The sequence below is a fragment of the Passer montanus genome, unplaced genomic scaffold, assembly GCF_014805655.1.
Source record: "Passer montanus isolate IOZ18808 unplaced genomic scaffold, ASM1480565v1 scaffold23, whole genome shotgun sequence".
In the NCBI taxonomy this organism is placed as follows: domain Eukaryota; kingdom Metazoa; phylum Chordata; class Aves; order Passeriformes; family Passeridae; genus Passer; species Passer montanus.
This window is the reverse complement of record NW_024366926.1, coordinates 304,704-331,236: the sequence shown is the minus strand read 5'-3', so window position 1 is coordinate 331,236 and position 26,533 is coordinate 304,704. Positions and strand designations below refer to the sequence as shown.

Genomic DNA, 26,533 nt, shown 5'->3' with positions numbered 1-26,533 from the left:
TATGATTTTTTAGCTTCTGATTTGTTTGTTGAAATGTGATAATAGTTGGTGGGTGCTATGGGTGCTGTGCCACCCTGCTGATAATGAATGTTGAAAGCTATTTTGGTAAGAAGTACACTTTTTATGTATTTAGTATTATAATATAAGGTGATTTGTTTTTTCTTTCCCCACTTATGATTCTGTTTCCAGGGTTGGGGAGCTGAATATCATCGCCAGGATGTAACGAGCACTCCATGCTGGATAGAGATACATCTCCATGGTCCCCTTCAGTGGCTGGATAAAGTACTTACTCAGATGGGCTCTCCTCATAATCCTATTTCTTCAGTGTCTTAAAAGGTCCCAAGCTCCTGCGTTTTGGAAACAGTTGAGCCTTGCATGTACTTGAAAGATGTATGAGTCAGACACACATTTTTATTTTTTTTCCCCCCTCAGCTGGCAACAGCTGAAAAAGAGCCATGAAAACACTTGACTTCTGTGACCAACTGCTGGGTTCAGAAAACAAAGATAAATAAACCCCTTTGACATACTGTTGGTATAAAGAATTTTAGTTTACATTGTAATGTACTGTTGTGGAGTTGATTTACAGGGCTTAGTACAAGAGGGACAACAGAGCCAAAGCCAAACTCAGTGTGCTGGACAGAGTTCCCGAAGGATTTTTCTGCAGCCGTCACTCTTAAGGTTCTCCTTCCTTACATTCAGCACTCACTGGTTTCCTCCACGTCCTCTGGAGCTAAGAGTGGATGTTGGCCAAGTCTGCTTTTTGCAGCCTCTCTTCAGTACTTCTTGGAAACATTACACTGATGGTTGCTGTTCTCTTTAAAAGTAAAAGCAAGCATAAGGTTTAATCTCAATAACTGTGTGCTGTCTCTGAAATTGTGTCCTGACCATACTGCTGTAAGAATGTTAGGTATGTTCTTTTGCTAAATGTATGTATGGTGTATTTGAAAGTTTAGAAATTAATTAGATTTAGACCATAAAGGAATTAGGAATATTTGAATGGGGGGAGGTGGGAGGGGAAAATGACAGCTGAAATGTAGAATATATTGTAAACATAGCGTGTTAGTTTAAACTGAGGTCTGAATTTTGTTGTGCATTTTGTTTTCATAGTGGCTTCATCTTGTTAGTTCTGACTGTTTGCCTCTTCCTTTTCCCCCAAAGCAACTGTGCAGCTTCTTTTACCCATGAAGAGGACAAAATTATTAATTACTGCAGTTTGAAGGCTGTAGCTCTATGTATTTCAAGACAAATTTGTACAGAGTGCTCTTTAACTACTGAGCAGTTTTATACACTTTATGTAACAAAAGTAGGCTTTTATTTTGTGAGAGAATCTTGTTTTGCCAAACCTAGTAACTGTTAATTGTCGGGAGGACTTCAGTATCCCTGTGGGGGTCTATTTCAAACGTTAAAAATATATATATTTTTAATTTTTTTTTTGCTTGGTTTATTTTCTTCTCTTTGCTCTTTTATATTCATGTAAGCTGTAGTACTTTCAAGTACTTTTATTCCAAAACTAGTGGGTCCTCTTTACTGGAAATTTTGAATAAAACCTGTTGTTACTGCTTTCATTTGATTAAAACCTTGTCTTGTCCACTTCTTAGCAGACTCTTAACAAACCAGATAAAGGTGTGGTCTTGGAGGAGGAACAACTAGAAATGAAGATGTGCTGAGCTTAGACGTAATGATTAGTACAGGTTAGTAGCCCTGCTAAACTCAGGAGCAAGGGGAGGCTGAGCAGCAGAGCTCAGTGTGTGTTCAGCCAGGCACAGAATTAATCTATCTCTGTAATGAGTAATAGCCCTTTTTGGAGTATGAATCAATATCACCTTTTTATCTTCTTTTTTCCTTTTTTTTTTTGTTTGTTTGTGTAGGGTTTTTTTTTTGTTTGTTTGTTTTGGGTTTTTTGTTTTGTTTTGGTGGGGTTTTTTGGTGGTTTATTTATTTTATTTTTTTTTTTGTTATAGTTAATTCCACAGCTTGGCTCAGTACAAACATTTTTTTAAATTAAAAAATTTAAAATTCTCCCCTTGCTCAGGGGCAAAAAATCCATAATGTACAAGTTACCTATTGAGAAGAACCTGCTACTTTTACATTCCAAGAACAGGTTTTTTGGTTTCTTTTCAGGTTCAGTTTGACATATCTTTTTCATAAAGAAGTGGTCATAGCACAAATGTAAGTCTTAAATAAAATTTAGACATGACCAAAAACTGGAAGAATGCTGTTTGCTGCTCAGGCACTGTCTTTGTTTTTGATATCTTCAGCCCCTGCTACATAAACTCCCAGCTGTTCCTAACAGTTTCATTGCTTTTTATGGAATGCAGCTGTGAGGTAGTGACTTCTTTTTTAATTAGTGCTGTAACCATCCATTATGCAAGTCTTAAGGAGTGTTTCTACTTGGATGTTTTCCTATTTGGATGATCCTGTGCAAGTTTTGATAAACTTTGAAAAAGCGTTGGAGTAAGAAAAGACAGTTTTATGTTGTGACTGCTTTGAGTGTTGCTGTCTTTTATGTTTTGGGCTGTAATGCCTCTCTGTTTTTCCTAAATAGGGATTAAAATTAGAAAATAGTAGCTCTGCAGTGCCTCAGAAACTTTCAGTGGTAATCTGAATTAAGTGGGATGTGCAGGATCCCAGTTTTTCTGAGTTCCTTCTGGTGTTAATTTTTCTATAATACTGGTGAAGTGCTGGGTACATAATATTTTCATTATCTGTTATCCAGCTTTTTGCTTGTGATGTGAAGATACTAGGTGCAAGGGAAACGTGTACCTTCATATGAGGGCACGGAGTATCTCAGCTGCACTTCATTAAATAAGATGAGTGGATTGGAGTAGCACCTGAGACTCTCAGGTGCTTTTGTTTGGGTTAATTTTTTTTTCACAGTACTGGTATGGGGCTGTTTTGAATTTGTGCTGGAGACAGTGTTGATAACACAAGGATATTTTCCTTACTGCTGAGCAGGGCTTGCACAGATTCAAGGCTTTTTCTGCCTCCCTCCCCAACAGTGAAGAGACTGGGGGTGCACAAGGAGCTGGGAGGGGACACAGCTGGGACAGCCAGCCCCAGCTGACCCAACGTGTATCCTGCAACATATGGAGTCATGCTCAGCATGTAAAATGGGAAGAAGGAAGGAAGGAAGGGTGTTTGGAGTGATGGAGTTGACTTCCCAAGTTACAGTTATGTGTGATGGTGCCCGGATTTCCTGGAGATGGCTGAACACCAGCCTGCCCCTGGGAAGTGGTGAATGAATTCCTTGTTTTGCTTTGCTTGTGTGTGCAACTTTTGCTTTGCTTATTAAATTGTGTTTATCTCAACCCACAAGTGTTCTTACTTTCACTCTTTCAATTTTCTCCTCCATCCCACCTGGGGTGAGTGAAGGAGCAGCCACTGAGTGGTGATTAGTTACCAGCTGGGGTTAAACCACAACAGACTAACAGCCAGAAACAGAGGAGGTAGGACAGAAGTTACCTGAGAGGAAGCAACTGCTGTCTTCAGACTGTTGTGAAAATTTTTGGAACATTTTGAAGAAGTATTCCTTCTGATTTGCCCTGCTTTGGATAGTTGGAGTCAGAAAGCTTTTAAAGGCAAATGACAAGAACAAAAGGAAAAGAATTTCTTGCTGACCTCTTACAGAGACTGTTGAACTAAAAACATGGACAGAGTCTATGGTGTCAGCTCTGTAACCAGGTAAGTTCCTGTTGCTTATTTGGTTTTATTTCCTCATAGTTTCCTCCATTTAATCTCCTGAACAAGAGTTAAACAGAGAAGATGCTACTTAAAAGCCAAGACAAGTCTCTGTTAGGAGAAACTGAAAAGACAGGGATATCTGTATTGAGGAAAAGCAGTATATATGGTCACAAATAATTCCATGGAGCTGAATGTGTTTTGAAATCTCTGCTTTTGCTTTTAAGTGCTGGAAATCAAATAATTCTCCCTGAGTGGAGATGACTTTTTAATCATTTAGGAGGATCGGCTGAACACTTAAAAGAGTTGTTGAAGACTAAGAGAGGTAGCCATGCTTACCTGTATGGGTTTAGGAAGGTATGGAAAAAATAATTGGTGTTTTATCATATCCTGTATCATAATCATTGGCCTGATCTTTTAATGCTTGCTAACCTGGTGTTGCCGTCTACTTTGTTAAAGTAATTTGCTGCTAAATCACTCCTTTTGCTACTGTAACTATTGTCCTTTATTGTCTTAAGACAACTATAGTTGTCTTTTTTAGCCTCTAAACAAAACACGTGTGAGTATCATTATTTCAAGACATTAATCTGTGTAGAGGTGTCTGAAATTGATGTGGACCTTTCTTGGTGTGCCTGTCTCCTTGATTTTTCATTTGCCTTGTCCACTCTAAACCTTCAATGGACACCTTGGAAGTTAGCTGTGTTTTGGTGCTCTCTTTAGTAATTGCTGCTGGTTTGTTCTGTGAAGCACACTGTAGCCTCTTAGTGTACTCTTGAGATTTGTGATTCATGGCCATGAACTGGCAGTCACCTTTTTCTGGACGCTTGCCTAAATATACAACATAACTCTACCATCACCAGCAGTGGTGGAGCAGTACGTGTTTTACACGCATCATCTCACAGTTCATTTTCTTAAATACATTTGTGATTCTGTGCAGGAGGGAAGGGAAAATGGCTTGTATTTTCCTCTGGCCCTCTCTGTCCTTGACTTAACTCAGTGAAGAGAGACACCCTTGCCATGTTGTCCTTCAGGGGATGTTCTCTCTTCTCTATTCCTTAAGCTCCCCTTAGTGCCTCCCATATTCTGTATGACTTGCCTTGTTTTTTGAACTCTGCAAATTGCTTTTTGTCATTCCCAGGAGGTGCTCTCCCTGTGCCACTGTGGGTCACGTGTCTGTGTGTCTTCATGTGCTGGGAGCTGCTGAGGCAGAGGGCTCTGGTTCCCCACTTCTGCTCAGTTTAATTGAGGTATCTGACAGATGGCTCCTGTTTCATTCACCCCACCTGCAGTCCCTTCAGCAGGGAGGGCTGTGTCCCCTGGGGTGTGAGGTGAGCTGTTTTTCATGAGGCAGGTGTGATGGAGAGGCAGCCTCCTGATCAAAGCCTGTTGCAAACACAGAAGTGACTCCAGTAAGGCTGACAATGTAAGCATCCACTGGGCTTGATGTGGTTACAGAGCTGAGGGGGTCTGTTGCAGGCAATGGACAAGATGGGTACAGTTTTTATGCAGGTCTGATGAATGCCTTGCAGTTAAAAATGATCCTCACTGTATGTTGTTAATTGATCTTGTGTGACCAAAGTAATCAAAAGTAATGTCAAACAAACTCCCAAATATTACAAACAGTCCAAAAGTCAGGAATTTGATTCAATCATCTTTAAGGAATGTTAAGATTTTTTTATTCAGATGTGTGCAGATTGGTAATTTTTTCTTAAGAATTGGCTTGTGATTTCCCCTTTCAATCTTGACACTAAGGCATAAATTGAGAAATCTGTATGTTCTCTTCATGATCCTGCCAGCTCATCTGAGACTCTAAATCTCTAAAGCTCAGAGGAGGCTGCTGTAGTTTAATGTTGAAGAAATAAGCACTGTCACTTTCTCCAGATTGTAGACAGGAGTTAAGGTATCTCATAGCAGTGATAAAGTCCTGCCACTTACAGTTGTGTACTACAGTAAATAGAAAATGAGCTATAATTGTATTACAGCCTTTCTTTGCTCAGAGTTGGGTTTATGTGGAGTGGTCACTTGCTTAGATGTGCTGGGAAGAGCACAGTTTGCCTTTGTAAAACATATTCTAATTTTCCTGTTGCAGCTTTCCCCAGTGTCCCTATAAGGTGTAAAAACGTTGTTTTCTATAAAGAAAAATGGTATGCATAACTTTGCCTTCCCCTTTCTCCTAATAGAACTTTGAACTTCTCGGTCTGCTGTTCCTTTAGATTACTGAGCTGAGCTTAGAACAAGCAGGAGAATGAGACTGGATGTGTGTAGTGCTGCAGTAACACTTGACTGTTTTCTTGGATCACTTGATTCTTGGCAGGAGAGCAGGGGTCTGTCTCATCTCTGAGCCCTTCACTTCTGCCTTCTGTTGATACTCGAGGGATTGGTAATCCTGTGTGTTTTCAGATCAACATGTGAAGACTGAAAGATGGCTGCTATCCCATCAGATATTTCTACAAGTTTGTGGACCAGTCTCCTCAAGTCAAAATCACCATAGGCCATAGTGTTGGCAACAGCACTATTTAGAAACTGGATCCAAGCATGGCTTCATTTTGAACGTGATTCAGCCGATGGTTTGACTACAAACACTTTTCAAACCTCTCAAACACAGCTTGATCCCTCTGTATGCTGGATTTGGGCCATGCTGTTTTCTCAAGCAGCACAGAAAGAAGCTACCTTGATCTGCATGCACTGGAGACTCAAAATTCTAGGAATTGGCTTTTTATCTTGTGCTAAGAGAGCAGTTCTGTAAATACTCTTTCATGGGGTAGCTTTTAATTGCAGTGTGGGGTTTCTTTGTACCCCTACTGCTAATGATTGATATGGCTCTAATTCAGAATACATTCTGGGCACTGGGGCCATTCCATTTTCTGACCCGCTGTGTTGCTCTTGGTCTTTCAGGAATCATGTCATTGCCTCAGGTGTCCCTGTGATTTCACCAGGTCACAGGAGCAAGTTTGAACAGATAAAGTGGTAGATCTTCAGTTGAATTTGATCTTACACTGATGGAAAGCAGCATACAATCAAAATATTAAACCACTAAACTCTAGAAATTGACCATCTTCAAAAAGATTCCTAGGGAAGCACAGGGATGTCTTAATGTTGGCAAGGGCACATACAGCAGTTTGAGCTGTCACCTGAAGGTAGGAACCTCGAGTTTTGGGACCCTGATTTGACAGTGTGTACTTTGAGTAAGGGGCCATCCATTCCCTCACAAGATCTGCTGAAATCATACCAGCCCTGGATTAATCCATATTGTGAGTGATCAACAGAAGCGATAGAAACAGATCTGTGTGTGTACAGGGGCAAGGAATGTTCACAGCCAGGTTTTCTTACCATCACCTGTGAAAGTACAGGAAATGCCCATTTCTGTGCCAGCAGCAGTGGGTGACAGAGGTGTGGCTGTGCCATTACATGGAGCTATCCCAAGCATGGTCAGAGCTGGAACTTGACAGCTTAATGAGCTCAGAGGCTGGTCTTGCATGTGAGCATTTTGTTGGATGAAATGGGGGGAAAGGATCACCTGACCACACTATGAGTGTTCTTGTTTATTTGGTGCTTATTTCACGTTGTTTCAGAGTTGTCTGAGTCCTCTAGCACTATTGTTCCTTGGATAGTAAGGTGAATAAAAGGATATGCAGAATATGTGGGCTTTCCTCTTTTTTTGTCCATGTTCTGGTCACCCCTTGTGTTCTGTAAAACATTACTGTGTCTCCTTGTGCTGGGAATTACCATGGCCTGACACAGGTGGGGTATGCAAGAAACCCAGTCAAAATCCATTCTCTCTGCAACTGTATCTAAAATGCCTGAAAAATGTGACATTGCCCATCACATAAACAGGAAACAGCCCTTGTAAGGGACTGAGCATAGCTGAAAGCCTAACCCACATAACATCTCCATCTGGGGGACCTTTCAGTGCCACACAAGTTTGGAAAACATGGTTGTGACTGGCTTCCACATGTGGGATGAATGGTGGGTACCAGATGTTGCCTTACGCATTCAACTCCTTTTCTCTAAATTCCATCTGAGACACAAATGTTCTATCTACAGCACTTGTGGGTGAAAGCCTGCATGTGTGAAGGTTTTGGTGTTTGCACAGGAACAAGGCTGGACCTGCATCACTGGAAGCAGGCCTGAGGTTTGTCTGGTCATCTGAAGTTTCTGATGACAGTAAGCAGTAAAAACCTGAGAGGTAGCAAATTAAATATGCAGTTGTCAGAGGTGGAATGCAGTGTACTTCTAAGTGCTGGCTAGTGTGTCTGTGAAAGCTGGCCTCATTTCCTCCAGAAGAACACCATGGAATGTAACAATAGACTGATGATATCCTCTCGGGGCACATATAATAATTAGGCACTCTTAATTTCCATATTTTCAAATTTATGGGCTATGGATTATATCCTGTGTCTGGTTTTAGTTTTCCAAATGCAGAAACAGAAGGCTCCTTGTGAAGTTCCTACCTCTCAGTACTTGTAGCCTGCTCCCTCTTTCCACAACCTTTCTTCCTCCATGCTTACAGAAGTTTGGAAAGCACAGTAAAAGAGCTGGTTTTTGAAAAAAGTAGAGTATGAGCTCATGTGATACCATGAGAAGATGCCTAGTGTACACAAACAGTTGTATGGGGGGTATTTTAATTTCTGTTGTTTTGGGCAGGGTACCAGATGTTGCCTTACGCATTCAACTCCTTTTCTCTAAATTCCATCTGAGACACAAATGTTCTATCTACAGCACTTGTGGGTGAAAGCCTGCACGTGTGAAGGTTTTGGTGTTTGCACAGGAACAAGGCTGGACCTGCACCACTGGAAGCAGGGCTGAGGTTTGTCTGGTCATCTGAAGTTTCTGATGACAGTAAGCAGTAAAAACCTGAGAGGTAGCAAATTAAATATGCAGTTGTCAGAGGTGGAATGCAGTGTACTTCTAAGTGCTGGCTAGTGTGTCTGTGAAAGCTGGCCTCATTTCCTCCAGAAGAACACCATGGAATGTAACAATAGACTGATGATATCCTCTCGGGGCACATATAATAATTAGGCACTCTTAATTTCCATATTTTCAAATTTATGGGCTATGGATTATATCCTGTGTCTGGTTTTAGTTTTCCAAATGCAGAAACAGAAGGCTCCTTGTGAAGTTCCTACCTCTCAGTACTTGTAGCCTGCTCCCTCTTTCCACAACCTTTCTTCCTCCATGCTTACAGAAGTTTGGAAAGCACAGTAAAAGAGCTGGTTTTTGAAAAAAGTAGAGTATGAGCTCATGTGATACCATGAGAAGATGCCTAGTGTACACAAACAGTTGTATGGGGGGTATTTTAATTTCTGTTGTTTTGGGCATTTTTGAAGCATTATGTTTATTTTTTTTGTGTGGGTTTTTTTTTGTTTTTTTTTTTTTTTTTCAGAAATGTAGCTTCCAAACTACAAGTCTTAGATGGTTAACCTGGTATTGCAGGTTTGTTACTAAAGTACAAATTATAGAATTGTAAATAATTTAAATATCCCTTTTTTAGAGAAAGCACATTCTGCAAGATAATATTCCTACTTTGAAGGAATAGTTTTGGTTGGGTTTTTGTCTTTTTTTTCTGGAAAGCTGGATAAAAACAGGTGAGAAGTTTAAGTCCTCATACCTGCAGAGGGGGACTACAGGGATCTGCTTCACTTTCTTCCCTTCCACCTCCCTGAAATGAATTATTCTTCTGTAGTTTTATGGGAGAAAAGGAAAAATCTGGAGGGACTTGCTCCATGTGGTTTCCCTCTGGCTAAAGCTGACCCAGCCACAGGGAGAGATCTCACAGTGGAACAGATACTGTGTTCTTCAGATGAATTATGAATTTCAGCCTCTGAAAGGATCAGTCTAAAGGCTGGAGGGCTGTGAGGGGAGGGCAAATAACTTTGAAAAACTAAAACATCACTTTGGGTGCATAAAGCTTTGCGAGAAATTCTTTCAGGAATGCTGAATTGGAAGCATGTTTGAGCCTTGTACATGACTTCTGCACATGCAGAAGTGCAGTAAATGTTGGTCAGGTGAGGGGCTGGCTGCATTGTGCATCTTTTCAGTGGTGTATGGGGTGGTCAGAAGAGCTTTGTGTAGGATTAAAGTAAAATTTAGAAGGCATTTTGCAGCTTCCCTACATACCCTGTTCCACTCAGTAATCACTTTTGTAGTTAGAATGTTTCTTCTACTATTTGGTTAAAATTTGCCTTTCTAAAAAATGGTTTTGCTTTACAGTTATGTGTTATGTCTGTGTATTTTATATCGTCTTTTGCACTTGCCTTTAGTGATTGTCACTCCACTAGAAATACAGCAGGTTTCCATCATGTTTTCCTGGGAATCCTGAGGGGTTCTTCATTTAATGATGCTTTCATAAGGCTCTTGTGAGAATGAGCAATGATTCTGTGAAAAAGTTGGCCTAATCTCAGGACTCTTGCATAATTAAGCTAAAAATTTCAGATTTTATATCTTTTGGAAATTGATCATGTGGAATGTCCAGATTAGTGCTAGAAAAGATTAGTTAAACTAATTGACAAAAATTATCCTCTTGGATTAAACTATTATTTTTGTTCTTGCCCCTTCTTTTTTTTTGACTGTTTCTCTGATACCTTTTAACACTAAAACTCTTAAAACTGTTGTTTGCTTGTTTGCTAAGTATTCACTGTTCTCTTTTTTAAATAAGATTTAAAACATTCATCCAAGAAGCATCTGAGAGTTACTGTTTAAAAATATTGCCTTAAAGTGGAGGCAAAAGTTGGGTGGGTTTTTTTAATTTTGTATTATTTCAATGGAAAAAAATGTATGTTCTGTCATGTTTTTCTTAGATCACAATGAACAAAAAGAGTTTTCTTTTACAGGTCAGACTTTAAAATGTGGTCTTCGTTATTTAGAATGCATTAATTAAGAAAGTATGTAGTTAGATTACTATCATTAGGTATTTGTAGTCTTCCAGAAAAGCTGACCAAAGGGTTTTCAGAAGTAACCTTTGCTGAATTACTTGCTGCCCTGCTGTCTGAGCTCTGAGACACTGCAGTCATCAGTAACTAATGCAGGAGTGTTTGTGTGCGTGGTGGCAGAATCAAGCAAGGAAACTGCCTGCTCACTAAGTTTGTTCTAAAATATCATGGTAAATAACATGTGCTTTAAAATTAGCTGAAAGGGTCAAACCTGGAGGTTTTGAAGCATGTGTAGGTAGCTACTCTGGGGAAGAAGAATTAAATTCCTTTGCTTTGCTTTGCAAAGAATAGGACAAGAAATAGTAGTCTTAGACTTAATTTTATTCTGTGCAGTTTAATACTAGGGGCAGGGAGAAGAAATTTGTGTCAGTTAAGATATTAAACACTAAGAAGTTATCTGGATAGGTTTTGGGGAGTTGGTCATTGGAGATTGTCAATGACAGGTTAGAAAAATGCATATTAGGAATAGCAAAGGTCTTGATGTTTTCTTGGCTGCTTTTCTGCTGTGTGCTGTGTTTAGGGCTTGGTCTGAACTTTGAAGAGCTGAATTCTGTCAGAGATGGTGAGGATGCCTTTATCATCTGAATGTATTTTCATACCTACTGACACATAGTGATTTAATATAAAGCTGGAAAAACTATTTTCCCCTCTTCTCATTGTTCCATATGCCTGTGTAGTTAAGGATGAGTTGCAGCTAAAGAATGTATTGATTTTCACAACCATCCTAGTAACAAACCTCACTTTCTGTTCAGATGTGTGTTCTGTATGAGCATTTAGAACAGATACTGTGTTCTTCAGATGAATTATGAATTTCAGCCTCTGAAAGGATCAGTCTAAAGGCTGGAGGGCTGTGAGGGGAGGGCAAATAACTTTGAAAAACTAAAACATCACTTTGGGTGCATAAAGCTTTGCGAGAAATTCTTTCAGGAATGCTGAATTGGAAGCATGTTTGAGCCTTCTACATGACTTCTGCACATGCAGAATTGCAGTAAATGTTGGTCAGGTGAGGGGCTGGCTGCATTTTGCATCTTTTCAGTGGTGTATGGGGTGGTCAGAAGAGCTTTGGGTAGGATTAAAGTAAAATTTAGAAGGCATTTTGCAGCTTCCCTACATACCCTGTTCCACTCAGTAATCACTTTTGTAGTTAGAATGTTTCTTCTACTATTTGGTTAAAATTTGCCTTTCTAAAAAATGGTTTTGCTTTACAGTTATGTGTTATGTCTGTGTATTTTATATCGTCTTTTGCACTTGCCTTTAGTGATTGTCACTCCTCTAGAAATACAGCAGGTTTCCATCATGTTTTCCTGGGAATCCTGAGGGGTTCTTCATTTAATGATGCTTTCATAAGGCTCTTGTGAGAATGAGCAATGATTCTGTGAAAAAGTTGGCCTAATCTCAGGACTCTTGCATAATTAAGCTAAAAATTTCAGATTTTATATCTTTTGGAAATTGATCATGTGGAATGTCCAGATTAGTGCTAGAAAAGATTAGTTAAACTAATTGACAAAAATTATCCTCTTGGATTAAACTATTATTTTTGTTCTTGCCCCTTCTTTTTTTTTGACTGTTTCTCTGATACCTTTTAACACTAAAACTCTTAAAACTGTTGTTTGCTTGTTTGCTAAGTATTCACTGTTCTCTTTTTTAAATAAGATTTAAAACATTCATCCAAGAAGCATCTGAGAGTTACTGTTTAAAAATATTGCCTTAAAGTGGAGGCAAAAGTTGGGTGGGTTTTTTTAATTTTGTATTATTTCAATGGAAAAAAATGTATGTTCTGTCATGTTTTTCTTAGATCACAATGAACAAAAAGAGTTTTCTTTTACAGGTCAGACTTTAAAATGTGGTCTTCGTTATTTAGAATGCATTAATTAAGAAAGTATGTGGTTAGATTACTATCATTAGGTATTTGTAGTCTTCCAGAAAAGCTGACCAAAGGGTTTTCAGAAGTAACCTTTGCTGAATTACTTGCTGCCCTGCTGTCTGAGCTCTGAGACACTGCAGTCATCAGTAACTAATGCAGGAGTGTTTGTGTGCGTGGTGGCAGAATCAAGCAAGGAAACTGCCTGCTCACTAAGTTTGTTCTAAAATATCATGGTAAATAACATGTGCTTTAAAATTAGCTGAAAGGGTCAAACCTGGAGGTTTTGAAGCATGTGTAGGTAGCTACTCTGGGGAAGAATTAAATTCCTTTGCTTTGCAAAGAATAGGACAAGAAATAGTAGTCTTAGACTTAATTTTATTCTGTGCAGTTTAATACTAGGGGCAGGGAGAAGAAATTTGTGTCAGTTAAGATATTAAACACTAAGAAGTTATCTGGATAGGTTTTGGGGAGTTGGTCATTGGAGATTGTCAATGACAGGTTAGAAAAATGCATATTAGGAATAGCAAAGGTCTTGATGTTTTCTTGGCTGCTTTTCTGCTGTGTGCTGTGTTTAGGGCTTGGTCTGAACTTTGAAGAGCTGAATTCTGTCAGAGATGGTGAGGATGCCTTTATCATCTGAATGTATTTTCATACCTACTGACACATAGTGATTTAATATAAAGCTGGAAAAACTATTTTCCCCTCTTCTCATTGTTCCATATGCCTGTGTAGTTAAGGATGAGTTGCAGCTAAAGAATGTATTGATTTTCACAACCATCCTAGTAACAAACCTCACTTTCTGTTCAGATGTGTGTTCTGTATGAGCATTTAACCATCATTGGGAATGCTGGAGTATGAGTGCCTCATGAAAGACCATCTGGAAAAGAGCTTTTCCTGAAGCTTATCAATATTCCTAACAGGAACCTACAGAGTCTTTGCTCTCAGAGCAGCAAGGCTGAAGAAGCAGTGACAGCTATAATGGCAGGGCACTAATGACTTTGGAGAAGTGTTACTTGTGTAATTGGAAATGATACAAACACTGTCATTAAAGCAGATTGTTGATGCCACCTTTATTCTTTTCATAGACTCAGTTACAAGAATGGATTCACTCTAAGGAGATGATATCAGAATTTTTATGTTTCCCACAACTAGATGGGTAGATCATGAGGCTTTAACATATGAAATGTTGTTTTTCCAGAACACCAGCTAAAGGAAGTATGGATTTGAATGACTACATACTCTTCCTTCACTGGAACAGGAGCACTGGGAGGCTGAAATGTCATTGACATGTGATTCTGAAACATGGAGTAAGAGCTGAGAGCTCTGACTTGAGCTGTAATTTTCTTGCATTTTTTGATTTGATGTTAGCAAAAAATACTTTATAGCTCAGTGTTTGGTATAAAATATGAGAAGACAAAATCCACATCCCTTCCCTTCAAGAAACATCTCATTTTGCAAGTAGCTGCTATTTTAATCCTTTCAGTCTCCACTCATTCTGTCTTTTTTAGAATAAGTCTATACAAGAAGTTAGCAGCAGAAAGGGATGGTGATGGGGAGAGACTGCAACACGGGAGGCCTCCTAGAATACTTTAAATGCAACACTATCAATTTTTTGTTCAATCCATACTTTTAGATTATTTTTAAAAACTAATGGGCTTGTAAGGCCTTCTGTCAGACCTCCACTATTGGTGACTGCACTCTCATGGGCATACTCAGCATCTGTTTTAGTATCTGTCTTGCTTCATGAGAAGAAGGTAGCACCAGGGATATGTTCTCTTGGAATAAATGGCAAACAGGGACAAGGGATGGGGTGTGTGTGTGTAAACCAGACTTGTATTCAAGACTTCCTATGTTCATTTTTATAATGTTTCATCCACTGATGATTTGAATAGTCTGCCTCTGGCTGAGCAAGAGAGAGCATTCCTGGAAGTTCCTAGAAGTGAAGCATTCCTGGAAGTTTCTTTCCAGAAATGGCAGAAAGCCTGAGTCTAGGCCAGACTAGAGACATGCAGATAGATACAAAACTAGAAATTTTGGACAGACCTAGTTACAGTTTTGGCATCTGACTGCTGCTGTTTCTTTCCACAGCCCTGTGGGAAGAGCCATCTAACATGTCTGATAGATTAGCTTAAGTCAAATAAACTTAAGCTAATCTATCAAACTTTCAGTTTCTCAGTGTTAAAAACTTGGGTTTTTAACGCTGAGAAACTGAAATGGAATAGCTGATCAGGAAAAAAAATCCCCTCAGTCTGTCCCCTTCCATACTAAAATTGCAACACATGACATAAATGCAGTTGAATCTGCTCTGAAAAGGATGAAGGATGCTGATAATCACAAGCCATCTGAGCTGTGAGTACTGCAGATTTCTTGTCTCCATTCTAAACAATAAAAAACCTTTAATATCAATGCAACAAGGCAACTATTCATATGTGTCCTATAAAGTTTTCTGTTTGTTTCCCCCACTGATACTCTAAGCAAGTGTTTTAACACAATAGCAGAATTTTTTGTTAAAGTGTATGCTTTGTATTTTGTTTCTGGTTTAGGTGGGGAAATAAGATGACATTCCTATGTAAGCCTTATGTCACCCAGAGATCCCTGACTTGCTGCAGTGACCAGAGATAAGGCAGCAGCAAAATCCTGCTGGGAAGTCAGAAACTCGCTGTAAGGGACTCCTAGACAGGGTTACAGCCTTACTTGCTGCTGGTCTTCTGTGAGTAATTTTCCAAACTGAGATGGAACCCGTGCTTGCAGAGAGGCTTTTGTGTTTTGCACTCTGAAGCCTCCTGGATGCACTCTCAATAGATGTTGAGTATGTTTAAGTTCCTCAGGTGGTTAAACTCTGCCGTGGCCAAACAGGGCAGATTGACGATGGTGCTGGTGAACTGAATTCCCGTGTGTTCGGAATCCATGCGGGCTGTGTGACTCAGCGCATAGCGCTAGCTTCCCCTTCTGGCCACAAGAGGTAAGGGAAGCCTCATCGAGAGAGTCACGGGAGTTATTTCTCAATTTTATTCCTCTGCACTAAAGATAAACACAAATTTTCAGACAACAAATTAATGGCTAATTTCCAGCGGGGGGGAAGTGCAGGTGGAAATCTTTGATTCTTGCAACATAATATAATGATATATTGAGATGGGGTTGCTGCTTGAATGTAGAATTCTTTTCTAAACATGGGCCTAGTTGGGAAAGCAATTGAAAATACCAACTTCTGAACAAAAAGATTCCAGATTTCCCTTCTGGACCTCTATTAGCAGGTCCTTGAAACAAATATTTGACTTCTTTCCTGCTCTATGCTAATTTTCCCCATGCAACTGCATCAGTTATGATTGCAGTGGGGTTTGTTGTTTGGACACTGGAGTTTTTTGCTTCCCTTTTTGTCTTATTTAAGGATTCCTCTTTCATCTTAATTCTGTGGTACAATATTTTGTATCATTAGGCTAAGCTTTGTAAATGTAGGGTGTATTTAATGAAGGTGTTTGTTTACTTTGTGGTGTAAAGCAATGGCACAAAGTATGATCCAACAGGCTTTTAGCAAGCCCTTTCTGAGTCAGTCAGCCTTTTAGAATGCTGTTGTGCTCTGTTTCTGGATGGGTTCATCATACAACACTGAATCTTAGCAGATTCTTCCCTTTTTGTCCTTTTCACATCCATCTGCTACAGCTGCCTGCAAAAATGGGACATTTAGCTTGCACACAATTTTGGATTGTAAGACCAAAGTCTTGCTTTTGTGGGCATGTTGGAGAGTAAGCAAGCAAATACCCACACAACCGAGACTTCCAGCATGAGTTTTTGGCAACTACAGAACTTAAAAACTGCAACCAATTAGGCCTTTCCTTAAGCAAAAAGTAGCTGGGAATGAGGGTGTCTCAGCAAAGCCAGGTGTCAGATTGTATTATATTTTTTATGTTTACTAATATGCTTGGTATGGTTTCATTGCTGTATGTAAAAAAACCCCCAAAACAGGAGGAAGCAATTAATTATTTCCTTTTCAGCTGTGTAATAATGAACTACATGAGAAATATTTTGATATCATGAGTCATTGGTGGCCATGGAGAAAAACATACTCTTTAAGCCAAGCTTTTAAATACTTTTTTAATTGAAAGAAAAAGAAATAATATTTTACTGGCAAGTGACTTGCTCTTCCAGGTTTATAATTTTAACAATGAATCAGTCTTGGAGAACATTATTTAAATGGCTTTTACAACCAGTAGTAGTATATGAATAATGTTTGGGGGTTTTGCCTATATAGTAAACATCTTTCCCTTTTCTTACAGAAAAGATAGTTGCTTTTACAAGAAAAAATTGTTTTATCTGTCCCCTTTAAAAATCGTTTCACATCAGGCAGTGCATCATTAACAATTAAAAAACTTGTGCATAAGCAGTAGAAAACTTTCTTGTAATGGCTGATGTAACTTCTCGCTAATGTGCAATCACTGCTCAGTTCATACCAACAAGGAAACACTGAAGTCACTGCTCTAAGGCTTTGTGAAGAAACTTCAGCTCCCTTGTTTATAAAAATGTTACTCAAATACAAACCATAATTATTTAAGATCATTTTTCCTACTACTTGCTTCAGATGCTCTCTTGTAGGTCTCAGCCAAAGCTCAACTTCTTCCAGGCTTTCAAGCTCCAGCAGCCCTGACAGCCTCATGGCTCCTCAGCAGCACAGGTACAGAGAATCTGCTCAGCCCTGGAGCTGTCCTCCTGTGTAGGTGGCTGACCCTGGGAAGCTGTGGAAAGGCTGATTTCTCCACACCTAGTCAGGCAGCTGTCCTGCTGCTCTGTCCTTTGTAGAAAAACCTTGGGATGCTCACAGTCAGCAAACACCTGTTGGTGTAGCAGTTGCAGAGCTTTTGGGGAGATAGCCTTTTTGGTATTTCCTTGCCTGAGTCACGATTGCAGATCTGAGGCCTGGGCTCAAGTTGCATTTCAACAGGTAAATGTTCAGCTGTGAATATGCTTTCCAGTAATTTCATTTCAGGTGTCCAGTTATCTTTTAAGATAAGGCAGGAGGTATATTTTGTCTAGAGTGCCAAGACTGTCCTTGAAAAGCTTAGCCTTTCTTCTTGAAAGGAAGGCTGTAATCAGTAGTTACCTTGCTTCATGTTTTGCTGTAAAGAGGAGGTTGGATCAAACTTCTCTGCTTCTGTGAAAACTGAAATTAATTGAGGGGTGCCTTCTGAAATAAAGGGCAAATGGTCATTTGGTTACCCCTGTAATTTCAGTTTGTACCATGGCAGGGACTGTGTTTTTGTATTGGCTTTTACAGCACATTGCTGTAGAGAAATGTCTGTGATGATATTAAATATCATTGTATTAATTATGTACACAAAGATTACTTTGGGTTTTCCTAAAGAGGAGGTGAACAGAGCAAGGAAATCAGTGTTGCCAGAGAAAGAAAGAATGAGCTAATCCAACTAAAACTGCAAGGGGAAACCAGTTAGACGGAATGTAAATTTGCATGGTTGAATTTGGCAGATTCTAATGTTAATACTATTCCTGCTGTGAGAAGTTACAGAAGGGTCTTTTTCTATTCTTTTGTAATGATCTTGATTTGGTTGCACATTTGCCTGAATATCTGTGCTTCCCTGCACCTTTAGCTCATGGCACAATATTTATAACACTTTACAGGATGTTTGATTTAGTATAGGCTCAGAAGGAAGACTGCTATTTCGTGAATTACCAGCAGTGCCCTTTCCTTTAACACTGGGATAAATTTGCAGCAAGAGATTAAAACAGATAATTTTCTTAAATCTTGGACAAATTTGCAGACTGTGATGGAATAACTATGGGGGGTGCATTTTTATTCTTCTGACACCCTTGGGTAAAAGAAGCAAAGAGAACACGGAATATGAGTTAATTTTGAAATTAAAAATCCTCAAGGCCACTAACATACTCCCCCACCCCAAATCTGAAAGATAATTTTTAAGAAAAAGGAGAAACAGAGCCTGATGCAGAAAGCTACTGAATTACCCTCCTGAATAGCTCAGCAACAATGTTAAGTAAATTAATGATGAATGGATAAAGAATACAGAAGCCAAGAGAAATCTGTATGTTGGAGATTAGAAAGGACAAATACAGTGAGTCTGACCAAAATTTATTTGGTTTTGTGGAATAACAACCAAAAAGCCCTCTCTTTGGTTGCATACATTAAAAGGCCATAGGAGAAATGCAAGAACACTGTATAGTGTGGCAGGATGTAGATTAAGGAGACTCTAGATATGATCCAGCCTCTAAGTGAGTATTTTGCCTACTTTGGATGAGGTTATAGTAAAAGAAAATCAGAGGTGGTAGAAGTGCACATAGTTCTAGCAGACATATATAATGTCTGATATATGAAAGACTATTGAAAGAAAGGGTGTATATAATTGACAAGGGAATAGGAAGTCTTCCTCTCATATCTGGCATTTGGAGACTGTAGCCTCTGACTGGTAAAAGCAAACTTGTTGAATAACAGAGTTGGGGGAAAAGGGAACAAAAAAGAGGATGACTTGAGTAATTTGGAGTTCCAGACCTCACCAGTGTGCAAAGTCTTGAAAACAATTCTTGCAGGCAGATGACTCTACAGCACATTCATGCCTGTTTGTGGCCATATCAGATTGGCAGTACAGCTGAGGGGCTGTATAAAAGAGCAGCAGTTTTGTTCTGAACTGCTGAGTGCACACTTTAATCTCACTCCCATTATTCCAGTCCACAAAGTGTTATCATAGAGAACTGAACACTCCCCTCTCCTCTTCAGCATTGATGAAACGTGCAGTTTTTCATGCCTGTTCATCAAGGTCACTGACAAAAGTATTCCATTTGTGAGAACACAAAGGGGCATAAACTGAAGGATCAATTAAGTAGAATGTTTTTTTTGTTATTTCTGCTGTTATTAAAATAGTAGTGGGGATGTGCTATCCAGGTGTAAGTACAGCACTTGAAACAGAGAGCCTTAGAAAGCTCGTTAATGAAGAGATTATAGTGATCCAGGATAACTCTGGTGAATGAAGACCTGGTTAAACAGAAAGACCTCACAAGGCTATTTCGAAATGGAACTTCTTGTCTCTTTCTGCCTTTGTTTCATCCCATGCTGATAGGCACACAAAATTGCATATTTTCTTAGCCCTGAAGTGTTCAGTTATCTGTGTATCATCGTCTTCTGGACCGGAATAACAGCAGTGAGATTAAATTGTGCATTCAGCAGTTCAGAATAAAACTTTTGCTATTTAATAGTCTGTCACTTTCACTGCCCCTGTGATGACACTGTGAAAAAGTCATTGCAGGACAGTGCAAGAACAGCTCAGCTAGTGCATTCTGTGTGCTTGCATTCATTAGAAATAGATCTGTGTACTTCGACTAGAAGACGGGCAGAAAAAAGGATGTGAGATGACTGGAGAAATAATAATAGTTTAAAAAAAAAAAAAAGGAAGGAAAACAAACCCCGCCGCATGATAAACCAACGTTCCACGACAGGAAACTAAATTTAAAGGGGAGGTTTAATAAGGCTGAAAATAAACGTGATTTAATAAGCACATGTGGGGATTGAAGCTTTTTTTCTCCCTTCCTGGTGTATGAAACGAAGGAGGAGGACTAGTAAATGGCCATGCACGGATTCAGAGTGGATACCTCTAAATCGGGAGGGAAAAGATTATTTAAAACATCGATCACTGTAAGGCCAGGGCAGGCAGACTGCGACTCCACGGCCATGGAAGTCTGTGTACTCAGGGAATGGCCAGACCCGAGCCCTGAGGCCCTGAGCCCTCGCTCTGGGAGGCCGGGCAATGGCGGGAGCGCTCCTTGCCCTTCGCCACCCTCCTTTCCCGGCCGCGTTCACGCCTTTCCCGGCCCTTCCCCGGCGGGGCAGCGGGTTCCGGCTCAGCCTGAGGGCGTCACTTCCCGGGGCGGAGCGGGGCGGCTCCGGTAGGTGCCGGGAATGGCTGGGAATGGTGGGCAGCGGCCGGGAGTGGCGGCTTTTCCCGGGCCCTCGCCCCCTCAGCGGCCGCCCCGGGGCAGCGGGAGCGGGGCTGGGAGCGCCCGGGCGCCTCGGGGAGGCTTCGGCTCCTCCTGTTTATTGCTGAATGTTCTTGTGTCCGAGCTCTCCTCCACCCCACCTTTTTTTCCTCTCTCTGATGGATATAAGTGCCAAAATGCCCTCATCCCGAATAATTTAAAAACAGCCCTAAAAATAGCCCGTCAAACTGGAATATACTGCCGTTTCCGTAAGCGTGAGGATTGATTGCTCCTGGATCTGTAGTGTGCTCTCAGAGGCTTATTTAAAAGTGCTTTTTTGATATTTTTATTTATAAAGTATGATAATAAAGAGATGCTGTGCTTTTCATTCTGTAGCATGTTTTTATTGTGTATTGCTTAACGGGAAAAGAGGATGGTCATTTTTTTATTGAAGGCAGTGGGTACAGATAAAATCAAAGCTGATGATCACAGGTGTGCATAAATTAAATTTGAGTCCTCACAAGTGCTTTGAGGAAAGTAAAAATGTTTTTCCTTCTCTTTAGGGCGTCTGCAAACAGAAGTGATCTGACAGCTCTGCTATTTTTAGCTCCAAACAAGATGAAGATCCCCTCTTTGCTGCTGAGATTCCCTCGTTGTTATTTCTCCAGAAGAACTTACTTCATGAACTTTCGCTTCGCTTCCCGAGCAGGTTTCCTGGGCATCGAGTCTCTTGGGCCAGCACACGGCTGCCATACAAAATGGATTTGTTCATCAAATGCTTGGAGGAGAGAGCTGTGCCAGCAAGCAGCCCCTGAGCAGCAAGCAGAGGGACTTTCCGACAGGGAGCAGAGGCTTGTAGACAGACTTTACCAGGGGCTAATCCAGGGCCACAGAGCCTGCTTAGCCGAAGCCATTACACTCATAGAATCAACTCAGAGTAGGAAGAAGAAAGTAGCCCAGGTGCTCCTTCAGAAGGTATTATCCTACCACAGGGAACAAGAAAAGTTAAATCAAGGAAAGCCACTTGCCTTTAGAGTGGGTTAGTCCTTTTATGTCTTGTCTAGTAGTTGCTTACATGTAATTACTCTCCTCACCTTTTGTTATCACTGTTGTTTTTGGTCTGTAGTCTCGGATTGTTATTTTTTTGTAGTTTGTAACCAATCTCGATTACTTCTGTTGTCCGGTGGAATTATGGCTTGAGATGAAAAATGCTTTTGAAAATGCTTTAGAAATTATCATTGCTTCTTGGGAGTGTGTTATTCAGGGTCAGCTGTGTAACCATTATAAGGTGAAACATTAGTTAGTTTGCAGATTGATGCAGATGTTACCTACACTTGGGGGAAAGATGTTGTGAAGCACACCTGGTCTTTTCCCAAAGGTGTTTTCTGGAACACTTCCTGAATCCCTTTTTTTAGTCTTCATAAGGAAGAACATGCACCTTACTGTTTTATGGCCCTCTGTTAAGCAGCCTGATTTTCAGCTGAAGGAGACTTGAACCTGCTTCTCCTGGAACCTGTAAAATATTTTTTCCCTTACAAAGAGAAGGACTGCTAACATGTGTCATGCCCAGCTGTCATCTCTCCTGTCTGTTCAAAGGTAGTAAGAACAAGAACTGGGGCATGGGAGTGAGAAAAGTTTGGTGCTAATCTTAGTTTGTGAGCTTTGACATGCAAATAAATGGCCTCATTTTTTGGAAAGAGCAGCTCTTTAAGGTACAGGCTTGCTTTTCCTTTTGGAGTGTTTCTTTCGTAGTAAATCTGAAAAATGCAGTTCTAATGTATAGCATTTTGAAAGTTCTGAAGGATAAGTCATACAGTATAAGTAATTTTATTTGGGGGGGAAGAAACAGATGTGAATAAACTCAGTGTTTTGTTGGTGTCAATAGAATGAGGGGTGGTGAAGTGCTGCTGTGTTGCCAAGCTCCTATTTTGTTTTGGCATAGCTTTTATTTGCCTGTGTTGTGATACTGTGTTCAAGTATGAATTATTATCAACTAGATGTTGATGATATTCATGAGATGTATTATTTATCTGATTAACAAAATGATTTTTTCTTCCTAATGTGATTATTTAGGGTTGTCTGGTCCTCCTGGTGCTGGAAAGTCGACCTTCATAGAATGCTTTGGGAAGATGCTTACGGAAAGAAACCACAAAGTGTCTGTGCTGGCTGTAGACCCTTCCTCTAGTACAAGTGGTGGTGAGTGTGAATTAAGGTTTGAGTCAAGTTTCTAATACCTTGTCAACTACTGAGGTATCTCTTTGGGCCAAGTGGAAGAAAATTTGGTGCCCATAACAGTAAAATATAAAACAAATCAAGTTTTCATATTTTTTCCTATGCGATACAAAATTGGAAAATATGTATCAGTGTTGTAATTCTTTCAGATTTCCTCTTTTTCAGTGTTCAAATGTTGCCTTACAATTTATTTTTCTAAATTTGAATTTTTTTTGAAGTTGTGCAGGATTACTGATGACAGGCTGTGATCTGTAACTCTCCAATAAAAAATTGTAGGGAAATTACAAGCTGAGTGTGCCTGATTCTTGGTATCTCTGATACAAATAATACAGTCTTGATTTTGATCTTTCCATAAGGGGCAGCTCATTAATTTTTCCAGCTTCTGTGCTGTTAGAGGTGTGTAACTGTTTATAAAGAAATAACAAGAGCATTGCATTGACATGGAGCTAAGATGGACTGTGTTCTTTGATGCATGCCTTCAGGATGCATCAGTGGAGGAGCAAAATGTGACAGCAAGACTGCAACAGTTGGATGAATTGAGCATCTCCCATCTTTTGGAGTGTGTGTAGATCTCACTGAATCTGATTTGCAGTTTGTTTGAGTAGAAGGAAGGCAGCAACACATGTCAGCTCCCTTCAAACAAAACATCCTGCATCAAGGTGTGCCAGAATCATAGTGCAGAGATTTGTCCCTTTGGACAGGAGTAGACAAGAATCAGCTGCATGGCCTGATGTGTGTAGGCTTCAAAAAGCCATTCAGGAATTGTAGAATTCCTTGTTACCTAGCACAGATTCTTCATATTTGGTAGCAGTAAGGTCTGCCTGACAGGCCTTTCCAGCTTCTGAGAAGTAGAAGAACCAGAGAGTAGCTTCCTAGTCCTCAGCTAAGTCTTGAGCAGCAGTGACTAAGATATTCTTATCTGACTGACTTTGTACAAGAGACCTGTCTTTCCTCATTCATTTATTGGTGGGAAGTGGGGAGCAGGGGGAATTTGGCTGTGTTGCACTTCTGAAATAATTTAACATTAAGGTTCCCTGCTGGGTGATAAAACACGGATGACTGAGTTGTCAAGAGACATGAATGCATACATCAGACCATCTCCAACCAGTGGGACACTGGGAGGTGTCACAAGGACCACAAATGAGGCCATTCTGCTCTGTGAAGGAGGAGGCTACGATGTTGTTCTTGTGGAAACAGTAGGTATGTGCTTTGAGTTCACTTTGATTGTCCTGTTGTGATATGAAAATAAGCTGTGCTAATAATTGCATACCTCTGCCTTGACTTTGCCCATGTTTTCATACATGGTCACTGCTTGAACACAAATGCTCATTCTGTCTTGTTTTCTAGTCCTGTATCTTTTACTAAACTCTTCTTTTTCCTGTTGTCTTTGTTTTGTTGGTGGGATTTGTTCATGGGGCAGTGCTGGGATCTGTCACAATTACTGTCATTAATGAGACTGAAAGTTTGTAGTAAATGGTAAATTCTGAATTTAATTTTTTAGGTGTGGGCCAGTCAGAATTTGCTGTGGCTGATATGGTTGATATGTTTATATTACTGCTACCACCTGCGGGTGGGGATGAATTACAGGTATTTTTCAGTTTCTCTTATTGGGACTAGAAAGAGAAACTTACATTCAGCATGTAGTATCTGTGCAGAAAGTCCATATCAATAGTGTTTTGTCCATTATACTGTTAAGTATTTTCAGTGTCATTCACTTACTGCCCAGTTAAGCTCCCTTTCTGATTTTAAAAGTATTAGGATGTAAGCTTTTGATACTCTGTGGTTTAACTTTGACATGTTTACTAGTTACATATATTTTGGGGGAAAGAAAACTAGAAACTACCAAAGCATTTTGACCTGCTTTTTGTGATGAATCAGCGTGTCACAGCCCCTCTGGGTACTCCTGATTGCTGTCCCTGTTGGTTTAGGGCATCAAGCGGGGCATCATTGAGATGGCAGACCTGGTTGCTATCAATAAGGCTGATGGTGACTTAGTTGTGCCCGCCCGGAGGATCCAGGCTGAGTACATCAGTGCCATGAAGCTGCTTCGCAGGCGGTCAAAGGTTTGGAGGCCAAAGGTTTGTGGGCTTCCCTGTGTTTTCTGGGGCTCTTTGGGTCTGGTTTGGTTTTGTTTGGGTTTTGGTGATGTGTTTAGGGTTTTTTTTTTTTGTATTTTTCCCTCCCAGAAAACGTGCTGAATGAGTGAAGGTTGGTATATTCTCATCTAGCTGTTCTAGTCTCCCTAGGCTCTTTTTAAAAATTGCAGTTGGTTGTTTAGTGTCAGTGTGCTGGAGAGGTGATTGCTGCTCTCTGTGCCTCACCTCTGATCTCAAGGTGTGCCACATGAAACGCTGCAAAGCCAGTCCTTCTCCCCAGGATTTCTGCCTGGAGCTGCAATCTCTGCACTAGCAGAGGCATTACTGACATCAGGAGTGGTGCAGCCTTGACTTGCTTTTTGCAAACTCTGCATATCTAAAAATTTCCCTTAATCTACTTCTCCCTCTGTTATAACTCTGAAGCCTGTGATTATCTTTGTTCTTTCACTAGTTCACGTGTTTCCTTTATTGCTTTAATTTTTTTTAGTTTCTCACATAATAAAAATGGCTAGATAATTGGAATTGTCATCCTTTGAGTCTTCAGTTTTAATGCTGTGTTTTATCTACTAAAAGTTTTTTTGTGGATTTTTAAGGAGAAGATTCAGTACTAGTTTTTAATATGTGTATATAGAATAAGCACACACACACTTTCACTTCCTTTATAAATAAACCATTTGTAAAGGAGGTTTGTTCTGCCCTGGTGTTGAAATTGACCCATTAAGCTGAGTTTAAATCAGCTGGGCTACCTGAGGATTAGCCTTTCTTTTCTAAGTGTGGAAAAGGGGAGAAGCTTTTTTAAAAAAACTACCCAGGCTGTTCAATTTGAAAGACTGTGCTAGATTTCTGAAATATTATTGGCAAAATTAATTCCTGGTCTGGAAAGCAAAGGAAAAAAAACCACCAAAAAACAAAAAACCCTGGCAGATTTTAAGTGCAGAAGAGGAGCAACCAGAATATGCACTTAACTCTACATTTAAGTGAAAGAGCAATAATATGCCTCTTAGCTGAAGGACTTACTAAAAATTATTCTCATAACAAGGAGCTGGACGAATATCCCAAATAGTATGGATCTCAGAGTCCACTTCTAGTTAGTTGAATCCCAGATTTTTGGGGAGGCTGCGGCAGAAGGCACAGAAATGTTTGGAGCCTCATGAAATGAGTATGGAAGGAAGCTTCGCTCACACATTTCTTAATTTCCATGCAATCTCTCTGATCCAGTAGTGGAAGCCTCCAGGCCAGCAGCTAACTTGGCTTTGGCAATTCCTCTGACTCCACCAGGTAATGCGCATCTCCGCCAAAACCGGGGAGGGCATCTCGGATATGTGGGACAAAATGACCGAGTTCCGCGACCTCGCGCTCACCAGCGGCGAGCTGCTTGCCAAACGGCGGAAACAGCAGAAGGTGTGGATGTGGAACCTCATCCAGGAAAACATGCTGCAGCATTTCCGCAGTCACCTGGCAGTCAAGGATAAGATCCCACTTCTGGAGGAAAAAGTTCTTCAAGGGGTCTTGTCTCCCGGGCTGGCAGCAGACCTGCTGCTGAAGGCATTCAAGGATGGTCTCTAAGCATTGTTTTCTACTCTCTTCTTGATGGGTGCTTTATGTAAACGTGAACATTAAATACACTTTTTCTATGTGTGGATTCAGATGTTTTGCTGCAGCAGAAATGAATGGAAAACCTATCCAGTACTCTGCAAAAGAATTCTGTTGGATTCTGTATATGCAGTGATCATGACAAGTCTAAACACTCACTAAGAAATTACTACACACTATTGGAAAAAAATAAATTTCCAAATATTCTA

General features: G+C 40.2%; 2 protein-coding genes across 7 annotated transcripts in view; both read left to right on the top strand.

The window, feature by feature from the left end:
* Positions 1-1,400, top strand: part of SMAD1 (SMAD family member 1) — a 44,385-nt gene extending 42,985 nt beyond the window's left edge. For both annotated transcript variants that reach the window (XM_039710431.1, XM_039710432.1), the window contains exon 7: positions 190-1,400. In XM_039710431.1, coding sequence (XP_039566365.1) covers positions 190-333 — 144 coding nt within the window. In that variant the 3' untranslated portion in view covers positions 334-1,400. The remainder of the gene's footprint in view (positions 1-189) is intronic.
* MMAA (metabolism of cobalamin associated A) overlaps positions 796-26,533 on the top strand; it is a 42,468-nt gene continuing 16,730 nt past the window's right edge. For 2 of the 5 annotated variants that reach the window (XR_005627587.1, XM_039710437.1), the window contains exons 1-8: positions 796-907; positions 1,602-1,691; positions 2,122-3,681; positions 20,967-21,442; positions 22,477-22,599; positions 23,665-23,835; positions 24,137-24,222; positions 24,564-24,713. Coding sequence is in view for 4 of the 5 variants with exons in the window: in XM_039710437.1 (XP_039566371.1) it covers positions 3,647-3,681; positions 20,967-21,442; positions 22,477-22,599; positions 23,665-23,835; positions 24,137-24,222; positions 24,564-24,713 (1,041 nt within the window). In the remaining variant the exon portion in view is untranslated. The other 3 variants (XM_039710433.1, XM_039710436.1, XM_039710434.1) reach the window with 3 other exon arrangements.